This window comes from Hakea prostrata, chromosome 7, assembly GCF_041222555.1.
Source record: "Hakea prostrata isolate BN-2017 chromosome 7, UWA_Hpros_2, whole genome shotgun sequence".
In the NCBI taxonomy this organism is placed as follows: domain Eukaryota; kingdom Viridiplantae; phylum Streptophyta; class Magnoliopsida; order Proteales; family Proteaceae; genus Hakea; species Hakea prostrata.
The window spans coordinates 53,373,796-53,389,674 of NC_142606.1; the positions used below are offsets into that span (position 1 = coordinate 53,373,796).

At 37.3% G+C, this 15,879-nt stretch overlaps 1 protein-coding gene across 1 annotated transcript in view; it reads left to right on the top strand.

The window, feature by feature from the left end:
• Positions 1-15,879, top strand: part of LOC149011372 (endoribonuclease YBEY, chloroplastic-like) — a 50,470-nt gene extending 34,591 nt beyond the window's left edge. The window contains exons 9-12 of the mRNA XM_089161581.1: positions 776-895; positions 994-1,044; positions 1,612-1,800; positions 14,527-15,879. Of these exons, the coding sequence (XP_089017707.1) occupies positions 776-895; positions 994-1,044; positions 1,612-1,800; positions 14,527-14,694 (528 nt within the window). The 3' untranslated portion in view covers positions 14,695-15,879. The remainder of the gene's footprint in view (positions 1-775; positions 896-993; positions 1,045-1,611; positions 1,801-14,526) is intronic.

The following is a 15,879-nucleotide window of genomic DNA, read 5'->3' on the forward strand; positions in this document are numbered from 1 at the left end:
ACCCTGACGACTGGGACGAATCAATACAATTAAAGGGGGCACATAAGGTCTAGATACTTGATAAAGGTACAGATCTTTTAATAGGGGTACTTCTCTATGCTTCATACATTTGCCACCGATTTCAGAGTTGGTTTTCATTTCTTACACATGTTTGGTTGATTTAATTTTAACCTCAGCAGACTGTTAAAAGTGGTCATTAATTTGCTTAGTTAAGCCAAGTTCTTGATTTTCCAATTTTCTTCTGCAGTCACACTTCTTCAAGTTCTTTAAGTCTGACCATCAGAATCATGACAAACTTTTAAGGATTATTCTTACCATATATGACATTGACCAGGCTTGGACACTAGTCTGGTTGACTTTGTGTGTTGTTGAAGTTCTCCTTTTTCTGGTTTCTTTCAAAAATTTCAGTGTTGTATCTAAGATTTTAGTTTGGTATTCAAAATGACCATTGGATTACTTCACAATTCTGATGGTTTATTAAGTATTCAATCAGAATTTGAACACCCCCCAATTTGAGTTGTTACCTTTACAGTATATGTTTTTCCTTGCATTTTGGGATTCGGTTTTCATCTCTCCACTTCTAATTTAATGGTCTTCGAAGCCCTAATCTTTAGGTGTTAGAAATTTTCTTCAGTATCTTTCAATTTTGAGTTTCAAATTGCATGGTTGGATTTTAAAGTTTGTGCTGCATGAATAAATAAATTAGAAATTGCAAAATCCATGCCTTTCCAGCTATTTACATTTTATAAAGCATTCTTAATTCTTGAAATGGCAGGCATTTCTGTACTCCTGGGAGCAGAAGGTTCCTCTTATAGCATTTACCCAAGATCAGTGCTTGACGCTATTTCATCATCCTTTGGTTGACTGCCTTCATACTGTCTATCATGAACCAAAGGTCTGGATTGTATTGTTAGTTTCTTTTTCCATGATTATATTTGATAATAAGTTTAATCGCACTCTAAAAGTGATATAAAAATTGGTTTTCCTTGGTAGGCAGAGGTGATGCCTTCGGTTGAGCACCTTCTAGCCAGTGCTGAGATACAGGTAAGTTGCTTCGTCATTGATGTTTAATTTTTCTACCATAAATTGTCAGTAGATGTAGATTGCTATTGTTGCATTTTTACAACGTACTCCATAGAAGAACCTGCAAGAAGATGGAATGAATCAAATGATTTTGATCAGCTTGTTGTTCCATTTGAGGGTCCTTTGTGTCAAATTGCTTACCTAGAATGAGGACGGAGCATTTTTGGTGCAACTAGTTGTAGGTGCCGCAAACCTTTTCAAGTTTGATCTACATCATTTGGAGACTTCAATAAATCAAAATCTAGTTCATTATAAGAAACCTTCAATAAGTATATTATGTTTTGACTGCTCATAACCCAATGTTAATTTATCAAGCATTATTGAAGAAGTAAATTCTATGGGCATAAGATGCTGCCACTAGTTTCTGGCTTTCTGCATAACAAGTATGTATGTCTAGCAAAGGAGACAATGTTGAGATGTCACAACCATTTTCTTTCCTTTGTTCTGCTGAGGTCAATGAATTGAATGTCTACTAAATGTAGTTTCAGGGTAATTTGTAATCTTACTGGAAGGTTTTTGAATTTGCAGAAGGTGGTCTTCCTCAACACTGCTGAGGGTGTAGATACAACTTTGCGGCCATATTGGTCAGAAGCAACAAAAGGACGGGGCCGAGTTGTTCAAGCACAGCCAGATATGCTTGAAATTGTACCCCCTGGAACATCAAAAGGAAGTGGAGTAAAACTACTCCTGGATCACCTTGGGGTGGCAGCAGAAGAGGTAGGGACCATTGGTATTTCCTTATTTACGGTTGCTTTGCTTCAATTTCTTTTCAGAATTCTTAGTTGACCTAGTTTTTTTCACCCTTTAAGAAGAGTGTAATGGATCCTGGTTGAGTCCTTGTAACAGAACTAAAATCAATAGACAGGATTGCGGGGAGGTGGTGGAGCACAACTAGAATTTTTAGCATTTTGTATAACGGAGTGTGAAATAAGATAGAGACAGGAGAGATATGACCAAGAGTTCTACCCAAGGCCTAGGTTAGCATCTCATTAGGCTCCTCTGCATTCTACTAACTATTGGCATAAAACCAGAAGTTTCTTTTTCAACTTTCTTCAGAACACAAGTAGCCTTTTCATGTAGTGGCTTTGTGGTTTCTACTCTCAGGGGATTTTATTTTAGATTCTTTGAACATTTAATGCACTGCACATTTCATGGGCCTGCATAACCATCAATAGACTAACTTGAATTTTCAAGGAGTATTAAACAACAATGGGCTGTCCATTGAGTAGCATAACAGCTTGGATGATAGTTGTAGCTAACTATATAATGCTTCTCAAAATTCTGTCACATGCATTAATTACATTTGGGCCTTTTTTTGTCTAAGACATTGACTTGATTTTCTGTGACTTGGAAGTGATTTCCCAGTAATGTAACACTAGATTGGGGTCAATCTAGCCCCAAGTAGACCCACAGCAGAAATCAGAAAGTTATATTCTAGGCCAAGTTATGATGAATGAAGCTTGTAGAATATCTACTGAAAGTTCGGTGAAGTTTTCTCGGGAAGAATGGAAGTTACAAGGATTGCATGAAAACAGAAAGTAATGGCTTATGGAGGATGATAGGAACCTCTCAATTGATCAAGTGAAATATTAAAGATAACTCTAGGTTTGATGGTGCCATCACCCCCTACAGCACTGCCTACAGCAGAAGCTTCCCCTCAACCTACAGTTGCCCTAAACTCTTTGCGAAGATAACCCATGTCCACTCCTCAACTTACCTCCTTTTTATCCCCCACTAGGAGTTGGTTATGGTCATAGTTGTCACGGTGACGAGACGATGCGAGGCGGTTTAGGCTAGTTAAGGCAATGAGTCGACAAGGCGCCCTCCGGGGCGCTTTTGAGGCGGTCGATGCGTTTTAAGTGAAAATTTTAGTGTACATCTCATACACTCTAATTCATTATAAATCTATCATATCTTTTATAATAAAAAAATTAATATTAGCCTACCTTAAGTCATCCAGCATACTACAAACCACACATAGTAGGTCCTAAATAAATTCCAAGTATCATACTATCATCAACAATTGAATTCAAGAATCAAGATACAATAAAATGGGACTAAATAGTAAACACATAGATGCAAAAGCAAAACAAGTAGACAACATACCTTCATTAAACATCACCAACACTAGCACCACTTACAACTCCACCTCCACCAGCACCTACAGCTCCACCTCCTCTACATTGTTGAGCTCTAGCCAAATATCCTCACAAGTAGAAGAAGAAAATGAAACAAAGCATATAGCAAAATATCTAAACATAAAGTTTTAATAAATTAAGCAAACAATCCCACTTATATCTAAAATCTAAGGTCCAAATCCCACATATAACAAAACATCCATATCCAAAATTCCCAATAAAAATCCACAATCCATATTCAAAATTCCCAATAGAAAAGTATAAGTCAACTGATTATAATCATCATCAAGCTAATTGGTAGCTAGTGGGAGATCTTCTCGAAGTTGTTGTTGCTCCGAAGAGGTACTTGTTCTAGACCTTAAACCATAATTATTTGCAATGTTCTCATCATCATGCAAATCTTCCACTTCTTCCATGTTTCCATCAGACTCAGAGTCATGTTCCTCAACCACCCTCTCCAAAGATCTGCGATGTGAGTAACATATATTAACTCCAGCAGATGTTGATTAACTTGGTTGACCTCTCCTCGGTTTGTTCTAGCCCTCAAGTGATGCAGATGCCCCCCATAACTTTATCAATAGTGCTCCAAGTAAGATCACCCTCAGGATGGACTAAATCATCAGGCTGACTAACCATCCACTCTTACTCGAGTCAAGCTTATCAAGGAGTAGTGGATCATAATTTCTATTCTGTAATCGCCTTTCATTGAACCTTTCTTAAAGAGGGCGATTGTACTGAATAAAAACTAGATCATTCTACTGCTCATATTCCATCCTATTCCTCTTCTTGGTGTGAATCTAAATTCATAAGCAATTGCAAAGAATCCCAAGTCATTCTTCCAAAATTTAAACTTAAAAGTATTTTAAATACTTAAATCACTTAATACTTACAAACTCAAATGTGCTCCAATTCCATTCACAACCAGAGGAGGAACAACAAAGACCTAGTATCCTCCGTGCAATCCATGTAACCTCAAAAGCATTTCCTCCATATGTATCCCACCATGTAATTATAGTATAAAAAGAAAAATGGATTAACATAAAAGCTAGAGTTATAAACCAAATAAGTATAACTAAAAGTAAAAAACATACAAGTAAAAACTTACGAGGACTCATAGTTGTACGCTGTCTGATAGCCATACTTGTGGAGAAAGGACCTCTAACTTGCTTGTATTCACTTGCTTGGTGCAATACCTTATCTTATAGATGTACATCAGACACTAGTCTTCCAACAACTTCATTGAAAGAAGTTTGGAGAGAACTAATCAACTCACAATCATCGACAACATTTAAATTGTAGAACTTCTTAGGATTCAAAAATAAGGCTGCACTATATAGAGGTCGCTCCATCTGACACTCCCATCGCCTATCAATTATTTGTATGACTTTCTTCTAGAGTTGTTTTTTGCCTCCAAAATTATCCTTTATTCTTCTCTTAGTCTCATGCATGGCTACAAACACTTTAGGCAATGCGGGTCTTTCATCAACATCTACAGTCCTCAATACAATCATAAAAGGTTGTGATGCTTTAATGCAATCCTCCACACCATGCCAAAATGCTTTAGAAATGTTGTTTCAACTACTCTCTTCCTTGCTTCTGTTTTGGACAAATTGGATTTTGTTTGAATAAGTGCCTTAAGTCATCCTTGTGTTTCAATAAACTTTGCAGTGTCAAGAATGAAGTGGCAAATCTAGTCATTGCAGCCTCACAAGATCCATGCCATTTGTCTTTTGTCTTAAGGCCTCTAGCAATCTTGTGTGCCTATAAATGAAAGTGGTTATTCTCTTCCCTTGAATTATCACCTTCTTATATTGTTTCAAATTCCCAATGTCCTTTAGCACCAAATCAAGATAGTGGGTTTCACATGGAGACCAATATAATGTAGTCCTCTTCTCCATTAATGATGTCATTGCTGCTTTGTAATTTGAGGCATTATTAGTCACCACTTGAACTATATGCTCTTCCCCAATTTCTTCAACTTTGTTATCCAATAATTGAAAGAGCATTTTTGCATCTTGCACATGGCTAGATGCATCCACAAAACCAAGGAAGAATGTTCCCTCTGGACAATTGACAAGAAAATTGTTGTTGAGGTGCCTACCCTTTTTGTTGGTCCACCCATCAGACATGAGTGTACATTCATACATCTTCCAATACTTTTTATAACTTTTCCTTATCTCTATCGTTCTTTCTTTCACATTCTTCAATAAAGGCTCCCTGACTTCATGGTAAGTTGGGGACTTATACCAAGAACCATATTGTGCAATAGACTCGATCATCACCTCAAAGCTTTTAGCTTTAACTGCATTGAATGGAATGCCACACTGATACATCCAATCAGCGATGTGGTTATCCACTCGCTTATTTTCTTCTGCGGATCTCATTCTATTCAAGATTGTTGTTTGAGTAGCACCCTTTGCCCTCCTTTCATCAACAACTTCTTCAGGAGTGCGTCTAACATGCATATTCATAGGACCCCTTACTAGTGCCTTATTGAGGGCACTTTTCAATCTCTTTGATGCAGTCTCAGAGCTTGGTTTTTTGGAGCATACCTCAGACCCAACACTAGGTAATGTCCCTCCTTCAGTAGAGGCAGGAGTAGGAAGTTCTTCTCCAATTACTAGTCGAATATCATCATACTCCTCATTATCCTAATCAGTCTTTTTATTTTTCAACAACATTGCATTCATCTCTTAGGCAATTGCTGCAGTGGTCTTGGTGCACTTCACATAGTGGTGCAAGTTTGGCCCTGACGGTCCTGACCTGCCGTCATAAGCTAGCTTTGAGCCCGAATAGGGCTTGGGCTCAAGATTTTGGCCCTGAGGGCGGGTTGGGGCCAAAATATTCTGGCCCAAACTAAGGCCAAAGGTGGGCCTGGGATTACTATTTGGCCCATCGGGCCTGTCCCACTCATCCCTGATTTTTGGCCTTGACCCTTGCCCTGATTTTGGCCCTAACCCTGGCCTGATTTTGGCTCTAACCTTGGCCGTCATTTTGGCCTGATTTTGGCTCTAATAATAGCCCTAATATTGTCTCTGATGCTTTATCTCAATGAATTAGGAATAGAGACATGGATAGGCCCAATCAAGGCCAGGGCCAAGTATAGGGTTAATCAGGGCTAGGGCCAGGACAAGGCCAAGTATAGGCCCAATCAGGGCCAGGTATAGGGCAAATTAGGGCTAGGGATAGGGCCAATTAAGGCCAGGGACAAGGCCAATTAGGGCGGGAATGGGCTTGGCTTGGCCTTATAGGGCTTAAGGTTAGGGACAATAATCATTGGGCCTGAATTAGGGTTAGGGCGAGAATGAGCTTAGATTAGAATATATAGGGCTAGGCTTGGGATTGCAAAAGCCTGGCCCTGTTGCAGCCCTAACTTCACAACATCCCCATATCCACCCACTAGATGTTGCTTCAATCTTCTAATTCCTCCTTAAAGGTCTTTGTTGCACATATTGCACCTGACTGTATTCCTATCAGCCACATCTGGTCAACACCCATACTTCCACCCTATGTCATGAGACTTGGCCTTTTTCTTGTGGTCTTTCGAGGGATCATAACTAGCTTCACCCCTAGCTGCTAGAACCACCAAATTATCAGTTGAGGCCATTGCAAATAACTAGGAAATGTCTACAAATAAAAAATAGGAAACATAAACAAATAATCAACCAAAATTAAAAACAAATACCACAGAGCCAATTAAAGTATTAAACATCTTTGAATTCTGGATCAAACCTAGGTTGTGTTGATTGTTGGGTATGCTTTATTAGAATGAATTTTGGATCAGGCCTTGAAGGGATTCTGAAAAGGAAAAAAATTGATGAATTTCGTAATTAGTCTATAACCAGAATTAATTCCGATAATGGATAAACAAAACAACCCTTAGTTTTGGAATTTTTTTTTTGTCAAAAATTTGAATACCCACAGAAATACATGTATAATATGTTTCTTGTCTAAAAGAAATAAGCTAAGAGAATATGCTAGGCAGGAGAAAATAAACAAAGAGAATGGCCGGAATTAGAACTGATACAAAATGAGATGTAGGCTTCTAGCTTTAAAGATTCAAAATTTAAATTAAAAACATTGGGGAAATACCGAAAAATAAGGGAAGTTTAACATAAATGGTTGGAATTAGAACCTAAATGAATCTTAGGGAAGGAAGTATATATTCATGGCTTAATTAGTCATTGGCATCCTTGAATTGTATTGCTGCCTTATCAAATGCAGAAACCAATGGCAATATTCTAAGTTAAAGAAAACAGATAACAAAGTTATTTAAAAAAAACAAAAAAAAAAGATTGGAGACAGACCGTCGCCTAAGATGACAGTGAACAAACAGAGTTTTTTGGGGGAAAAAAGGAAAAAGAAGTCGCTGGAGAGAGGAAGCATCTACTGGAGTGCCGCTGCAATTTTAGACTACCGGTGCTACAATAGGTTTTACCAGAATTTTTTAGAAGAAAAATAAAAAAAAAAGGAAAAAAGAAGAAGTCGCCGGAGAGTAGTAGCTACCAGCAACTTGAGATGGTTGAAGGGACATGATTCTCTTCGCCGGAGAGCCGTAGAAAGTTCAGACCATCGGTGCTGCAAATGGTTTGTATGAAACTTTTTAGAATAAAAAAAAAAAGGAAAAAGAAGAAGAAAGAAGTTGGAGGAAGTAGAAGAACTTACCTGCTTCTGCTCGTCACTTGTCGCTGCACTTGCCGGAGTGTCTTCACAGGAAGAAAGGAAGAGAAGAAAACCTGGCTCGCTGCACTTGCTTGTCGTTGGCTTACTGCTTGCCGGAGTGTTGTTACGGGAATGGAAGAGAAGAAGAGAGGAACAGAGAGAGGGATTAGAGTGAGACTCGAGTCAAGGTCTTGACACGTTATTCTCTTTCGATTTTGTTTTTTATTTATTATTAGTATTTTTTATTTTAACATTTGATCACATGTAGGGTCATTATAACTATGCATATAGGTTCCAACCAATGGATAACTTACAATCGGAATCTAATAATCGATTCAATATATGCCTTTGATTTTGCATCTTTCATGTGATTTAAAAAAAAAGAAAAAAGCAGTCACCCAGGGGTATAAGGTGTCCGAGGCGCTTGAGGCAATGCCTAAGTGAAGACTCATACCTCGAGGCATCCGCCTTATTGTCTGAAAATAAGGCAACGCCAATTTAAGGAGCTCCGAAGGCACCCGGACGCTTAGGCGCCGCCTTAACAACTATGGTTATGGACCTTATGGTAACTTGCCACCCTCTCTATCCTCCACATGTCTTGCTTCCAGGGGCCTATCATTACCACCCCTTTTGAAATTAACCTTGTCCTCATGGTGAGGTAAGATCAAAAGCTTAGTCTTCACATGCTTGCCGCAACCATGTCAATTTAGCAACGTTCTCAGAGGCCCAGCAACAAGCTCATTTCTGAATATATAACTGGTTTCCAATACCATCCTTGCAATATCAATTTCTAAACTTCCAAGCTTTTCTTATACCTCAAGATGTAAACTGTTTCAACAACAAGAAGCCTTGTCCCAACTAAATAGGGTCAACTACAAGGATTCTTGCCTTCCTATAAGCTCTGTTTACAGCCATACTAGATACAAGGCCTAAATTATGCATATCCTTTCTCACCACTTCTCTTAAGGTCATTTTAGGTTTGCCCCTTAGTCTTTTAATTCCTTTAATCTGGATTAAATCACTTCTCCTTATAGGGGCATTTACAAGCCTTTGTTGAATGTGCTCTTGCTTCTTCAAACGACTTTCTTGTAGCTTATCACTTATCGGAGCTACTCCTAGACCAGCTCTAATATGATGATTCCTGATCTTATCCTTCCTAGCTTTACCACTCATTTATTTGAGCATCCTCATTTTTGCTACATTGAATTTATTTATATAATGCTTCTTAATAGTCGAACACTTTGCACCATAAACTTGACTGGTTGTACGACAACCCTCTAGAATTTTCATTTGAGCTTTGAAGGCATATGTTGATCACACAAAACCCCGGACACACCTTCCTACATCAGCCTCCCTAGTTTAATTATTTGGGAAACGTCATCCTCAATATCACTTTTTTTTGTTTATGATCGAGTTAAGGTACCTAAAATAATTACTTTGAGGAATCTCTTTCCCATCGAGTTTCACCACCTGATTATCTGCTCAATCATGACCAAAGTTACAGTCTATATATTCTGTCTTCGTTCTACTTAGTTTAAAGCCTTTTCATTCCAAAGTTGCTCTCCATGATTCTAACTTGGTATTAATCCTACTTGTATCTTATTTGTTAGCTATCATCATCAAAAACAATGCACCAAAGGACCTCATCTTGAATGTCTTTGGTTAATTCATCCATTATAAGCGCAAATACATATGGGCTTTAATTTGATCGTTGATATGACCCAACTACAAATAGGAATTCACCACTTTGTCTTCCCGTCTCACACTTGTCACTGAACCATCATACATGTCTTTAACTATGTCCACATATTTACTTGGAACATTTCTTTTTTCTAGTACTTGCCAAATTAACTCTCTAAGGACCCTACATAAGCTTTTTTCTAGGTTAATAAAGACTGTTGAAGTATATACACTTGGGCTATTTACTGTTCACGACACTATTCACGTGAACAGTAAAAAATATGTTTTTACTGTTCACGGTACTGTTCACGTGAACAGTAAAATCTGTGTTACTGTTCACGTGAACAGTATTATGCTATTGTTTTTATTATATTTTCTATTTCTAATGTGGGAGTCTTGCTACATAAGTTTTGGGAGTTTTTAGAAAGTATAGTTTCTATTTTGGTGGTAGTTTCTATTTTCAGAACTTTCTATTTTAGGAGTTAGGAAGTTACTAAAGCTGTAATATTTTGTTTCCTTTTTCTAGAGGACAATTACTTGTCTCTCAAGTTGTATTAGATTCATTAGAAGCTATAAATAAAAGTGCTCTGTGATTTTATAATCTTAAGCAAGAATCACAAGCCTCTTCTACTAGTTGTTCATCTCTCTTCTCTTCTTCTTCTTCTTCTCTCTTTTCTTTGTTCAAGTTCAACTGCTGTTTTGATTATTTAATGCTTGTTTTCTAACATGGCATCAGAGCAAATTTAATCAACTTAGGGACCGTTTTCTCTCTCTTGGCTGCCTAGTTTTTTTCTTTTTCTTTTTTTCCTTTTTCTTATCTAGGGCAGCCCCAACCTTCGCTGTAGTAATTGTGCATGGCTGTCATTCTTCTTTAACTGTTGAAGCACCAAGTATCTATGTGTTAATACTACAAAAAGGCCTTAAGCTTTCTGGGGATATGTCTACCTATTTGATTCAACTGAGGCTGCTACTACCCTTTTTTTGTGTGCAAATTTGAAGTTCAATCTTCACTATACTGATGTCTTTGGATTCCTCTTGATTTTTGCGAAGATATGCCCATAATTTGGATTGCAAGACCTAAGTATTGTCTTCCATTGTTTATGCTATAAGTTCTGCTGCAAGTCTAATACTAGTACCGTGTTTCAATAAATTTCTCTGTTCTGAAAAATTCTGCTGCTATCGTCTTGCTTTACTACTGCTTCCGTTGTTTATTTCAGAATCAAGTTTAGCCTTCTTTTTATCTAAAACTTCTACAAAGACCTAGAGGACTACTTTTCCTTCATATCAATATCTATTAGAGTTTCAAATCTAGCAGAAGTTTGTTGCTATGGTCCGAGATCTGATATTATTTGTTACTGCAACTACTGCTATTACACTTCTTCTGAGTGGATTGCTACAACGACTACTGCAATTTTGAGATTCCAAGCTGGTTCAATATATATTTTTTTCCTGATCTAATTTGCTCCTGCCTAAGGGTTAGCAGGTGGTCCAGAATTTTTTCCCCCTTGGTGCCCAAGACTTTGTCCTGTGAGACGATTTTCTGCTGCTTGATCAGCTTTATTGGTGAATAATACACTGCTCTGTGGTTGCTACTTTTCATTCTTGGGTTTCTTTTGTGCTCATACTTTAAGATGCTTGTCACTGGTCATCATTAATTGTCCACGTGTAATGCTACACGTGAGGGGGAGAATGATACCTTATTCTATATCTACTCAAGATGGGCTGATGGATATTATTTGTGAAGATCTTTGTCCTCAACTTATGGCATTCTACAACAATATCATTACGTATATTTACCTATATTGTCTTTTGCCTTGCCTACTTGGTCCTGCAGTAACCCATATTGTCTTTTACCTTACCTACTTGATCCGCAGTAACCATACTGTATTTTACCTACCTACTTGGTCCGTAGTAACCCATACTACCTTACCTACTTGGTCCGCAGTAACCCATACTGTCTTTTACCTTACCTACTTGGTCCACAGTAACCCATACTGTCTTTTACCTTACCTACTTGGTTCGCAGTAACCTATACTGTCTTTTACTTTACCTTACTTGGTTCACAGTAACTCATACTGCCCTTTACCTACCTACTTGGTCAGTAGTATCCCATACTACCTTACCAACTTGGTCCACAATAATCAATATTGTCTTTTACCTACCCATACTTTACCTGTTACTTGCCTTCTTGTGAAGCATTTATATGGACATTAGAGTTGAATTTTGAAGATTTAGTGTGGATATTTCTCCCTACTACCAGCATTACGTGGATAATGCTTTTTGCCTACCTACTACTTGCATTCTTGTAAAGCATTTATATGGACTTTGGAGTTACAATTTTGAAGATCTAATGTGGATATTTCTCCCTACTACCGGCATTATATGGATAGTGTCTTTGATCCTGCTATACTTATGGACTTTGTTCATCTTCAACATCGTTGATTGTTCTTAATATTGGATGGTTCTATTGACATGAAGAATTAAAGTTTTTTTTTAAGTTGGTGTTGATTATCTCCTGGATGAAGTTTTCTCAGTGTTTATCGACATCTACCATTGCTACACGATTCAAGATTGGTGCTACTTTTCAAGTTTATTCTTATTGTGCAAGCTGAAGTTTTCTTTGTGTACATTCCAGCTTGAGGGGGAGTGTTGAAGTATATACACTTGGGCTATTTACTGTTCACGACACTAATCACGTGAACAGTAAAAAATATGTTTTTACTGTTCACGGTACTGTTCACGTGAACAGTAAAATCTGTGTTACTGTTCACGTGAACAGTATTATGCTATTGTTTTTGTTATATTTTCTATTTCTAATATGGGAGTCTTGCTACATAAGTTTTAGGAGTTTTTAGAAAGTATAGTTTCTATTTTGGTGGTAGTTTCTATTTTCAGAACTTTCTATTTTAGGAGTTAGGAAGTTACTAAAGCTGTAATATTTTATTTCCTTTTACTAGAGGACAATTACTTGTCTCTCAAGTTGTATTAGATTCATTAGAAGCTATAAATAGAAGTGCTCTGTGATTCTATAATCTTAAGCAAGAATCACAAGCCTCTTTAACTAGTTCTTCATCTCTCTTCTCTTCTTCTTCTTCTCTCTTTTCTTTGTTCAAGTTCAGCTGCTGTTTTGATTATTTAATGCTTGTTTTCTAACAAAGACCATATGAAGATCTTTCCCACTCTCTTTACCTTTCCATAAGTCTCCTAATAAAGTAAATAGCTTTTATGCTAGATCTTCTTGGCATAAAGCCAAATTGATTCTCCATAATTGTGATTACTTATCTCGAACGGGTTCAATTACTCTCTCCCATAATTTTATAGTATGACTCATTAGTTCGATGCCTCTATAGTTATTACAGCTTCAAATATCTCCTTTATTTTTGTAGATTGGAACCATGATGCTTCTCCTCCATTCATTTGGCACTTTCCTTGTGCTCAATTACATACTAGGCTTTTTGTAGATTCAAAAGTGGTATAGTGGTCTTCTTTGCTTAATCATTCTTCAAAAAGGGACTTTCTACAAACCGATACTCCCCATCATCCCAACCCTTGTAGAGTATCACTTCTCTGGGCTCCTGGAGAGAGTAAAATTGCACCAATTGCTTGCTCAAGCATTCTTCACCTCTTGGATTGAAGACTCCTTTGCCCTGTTTTTGTTGTTGAATATTACAAGACTATTGTTTTTGAAATGTGTCTTCAATGTTGTTGCAACACCCATTAGGACATTACCTCCCAGTAGCAAGCACTGGATGCCTTTCCAATTTGAGGGCTTATTTCCATAAGAGAAGTCTTATCTTTGTTGGGAAGAGGTGTGGCTCTGAAGAAACCCTCACCATCAAGTTCTCTTCTCTTCTCTGAGAGGATAACCTGATATTGTTTCTGCCTTTCTGGCACATTCTATTGATTTCTTCAATGCATTGTCAAAGGCGTGTGTATTGAAATTATCATTTGCAGCATTCATCATAGCGTTTGATTGTGGATTTCAGTGCAAGAGGTAGGTTCAGTATACGGTGAAGGTCCATTTTCTTTGCTCCCACTACTAACTTAGACAAAAAGTTTTGCATGAGGGTTCAATTAGTGGAAGCTACTTCAACTGAAGACATCTTTTTTGACTCCACAATGTTGTCGCTTGGAGCATTTATCAAGTCATTTGTGTGCAATGAAGTTGAATCAGCCACATGTTATTTTGGCAACTTAAGTTGAAATTGCTCATTTCTGGTAAGCTTCATAACATGGAGCTTCAAAGACTTAGGGAAGTCGATGTTGCCAAAAAACCCTTCGGGGTCATCTTTGTCACATCCACCCAGCCGGTACCCTATCTGGCATACCCGAGTGTGATCCATAGCCCCGAAGATCAAGTTTGAGGCGATCATATCCACATAGCACAATAATATAATCAAAAGCAAGAACAAAACATTGTATTCAAGTAAATTAAGAAACAAAATAGAAAAGGATCACAGGAGGATCACAAAAGGATATCAGAGTGCGGAAATAAAAGATACCGATCAAAAGAGAGAACTATAAAGTATAGCGGAAATATACCCTACAAACAAACGTGGAAGGTAGATCAAAATTCTAAAGCAAATCTAAGCTATTACAATTCAAACTAATAGTCTAGGAGAATAAAGAGTAAACTAATCAAAATCTTCCATCGGCTCTTTTCTAGCTAAACTTTTTATCATTCTCTAGCTGAATAGTTATGCTTTTGCCATTTGGGGGACTGTTTTTGCCAATTGAACCGTTGCAAAGATAGAGCACCCCTTTGGACTCTTGACATGCTAAAACTGATGGCCCACTTCATACAATGACTGTCATGGATTTTGGCATGTTAAAAGCAATATTGGCTAGTCATAGCATAATAGCAGAATGTTTTGTCAATTTGGAAAATGACCTATACGTATCCTGCAGCTTTGGGGGAAATTAAAATGGTGAACTCACTTCCTATGCTTACTTGGATTATTAGGTAATGGCTATTGGTGATGGGGAGAATGATGTTGAGATGCTTGAACTTGCTTCTCTAGGCGTTGCTCTTAGTAATGGATCAGAGAAAGCAAAAGCTGTGGCTAATGTAATTGGTCGCAGCAATGATGAGGATGGTGCTGCTGATGCTATCTATCGATATTTATTCTGAGATAGCCAAAGTGACCATGAAGTGCAAGAAGTAATCTTTAGTATTCATTTCAATATATTCTTTGGGAGGTTGATTATTCTTACACAGGAATTGAAGAAATTGGCATTCCTGTCCATTTTGAGGACATGATCCTTGTATCAAGTTTTTCATCAGTTCAGCTGCCTGTGGCCATCTTTCTTGTTTAGCAAATTGGACACTTCACTTGTAATGAGATTTGTTGTCTCTCTTGTTATCCACATTTTGTTGTAATGACTTCAAACAGAGCTGATTAGAAGGCAAGAATCCATGTAGCCAAGACCCCATTTAGTTGGGACGAGGCTTGTTGTTGTTGTTGTTGTTGTTGTTGTTGCTTTCTTATTGTCCACATTTTGTTCTCGTAGTTGATATGTGCCAGTTCACAGGTTAGGCCAGCTGAATACAGCAATGGGTGCTGCTATGTCAGTCCTTAACCTTGTGCAACTCAGCTACGGCCTATCTAGGGCCATGGAATGATCACAGTTGGTTAATTGTTTTAATTGGATTTCCAGATTGAGAAGTCTTGTAAGGAATGATTCGAGGCCAATTTGAATGCCTCTTATCTATTTTTCTTACCCATCCCTATCTTGATTTACATCTATCTTTTAGATTGCCTTCAAACAAGATTCATCCAATTGATGTAATTTGCTAGGATCAATTTCACTATTTCAGGTTGCGTGTAATTTACCTTGTAACCATTGTATGTATATTGGTTGATGCAAGAGCATTTCTTGGCTCCAACTGATCGATTGTTGTTTTTAAATTTTACCCAAAACATGATAGGGTTTATTTGGTTGCAGGGGAAATTCAATAGAAGGAAAAGGAAACTTTCATACTTTATAATAAATACTTTTGTTATAGATTGTATTTATTATCGTATGTAATTACATGATTTAACCTCAAATCATTTCATATCATCAAATTTCTCCTTACATTGCATTCATTTCTCTTTGATTTTGTTAAGTAAATAAAGCACATGTAAAATATATATTTACTGAATATGATGTGAAATTTGTGTAGCTAATGCAATTATATGGGGTCATAATTGCAAAAGTTCTTTATTATTATTGTTCAAAACAAATTTCACTTTTATTCCGTTTGCTTCCCCCTTATGACCAAAACAAACATATAGTTATGGTATCTGATCACTTCATTTTGAACTAAACTTTT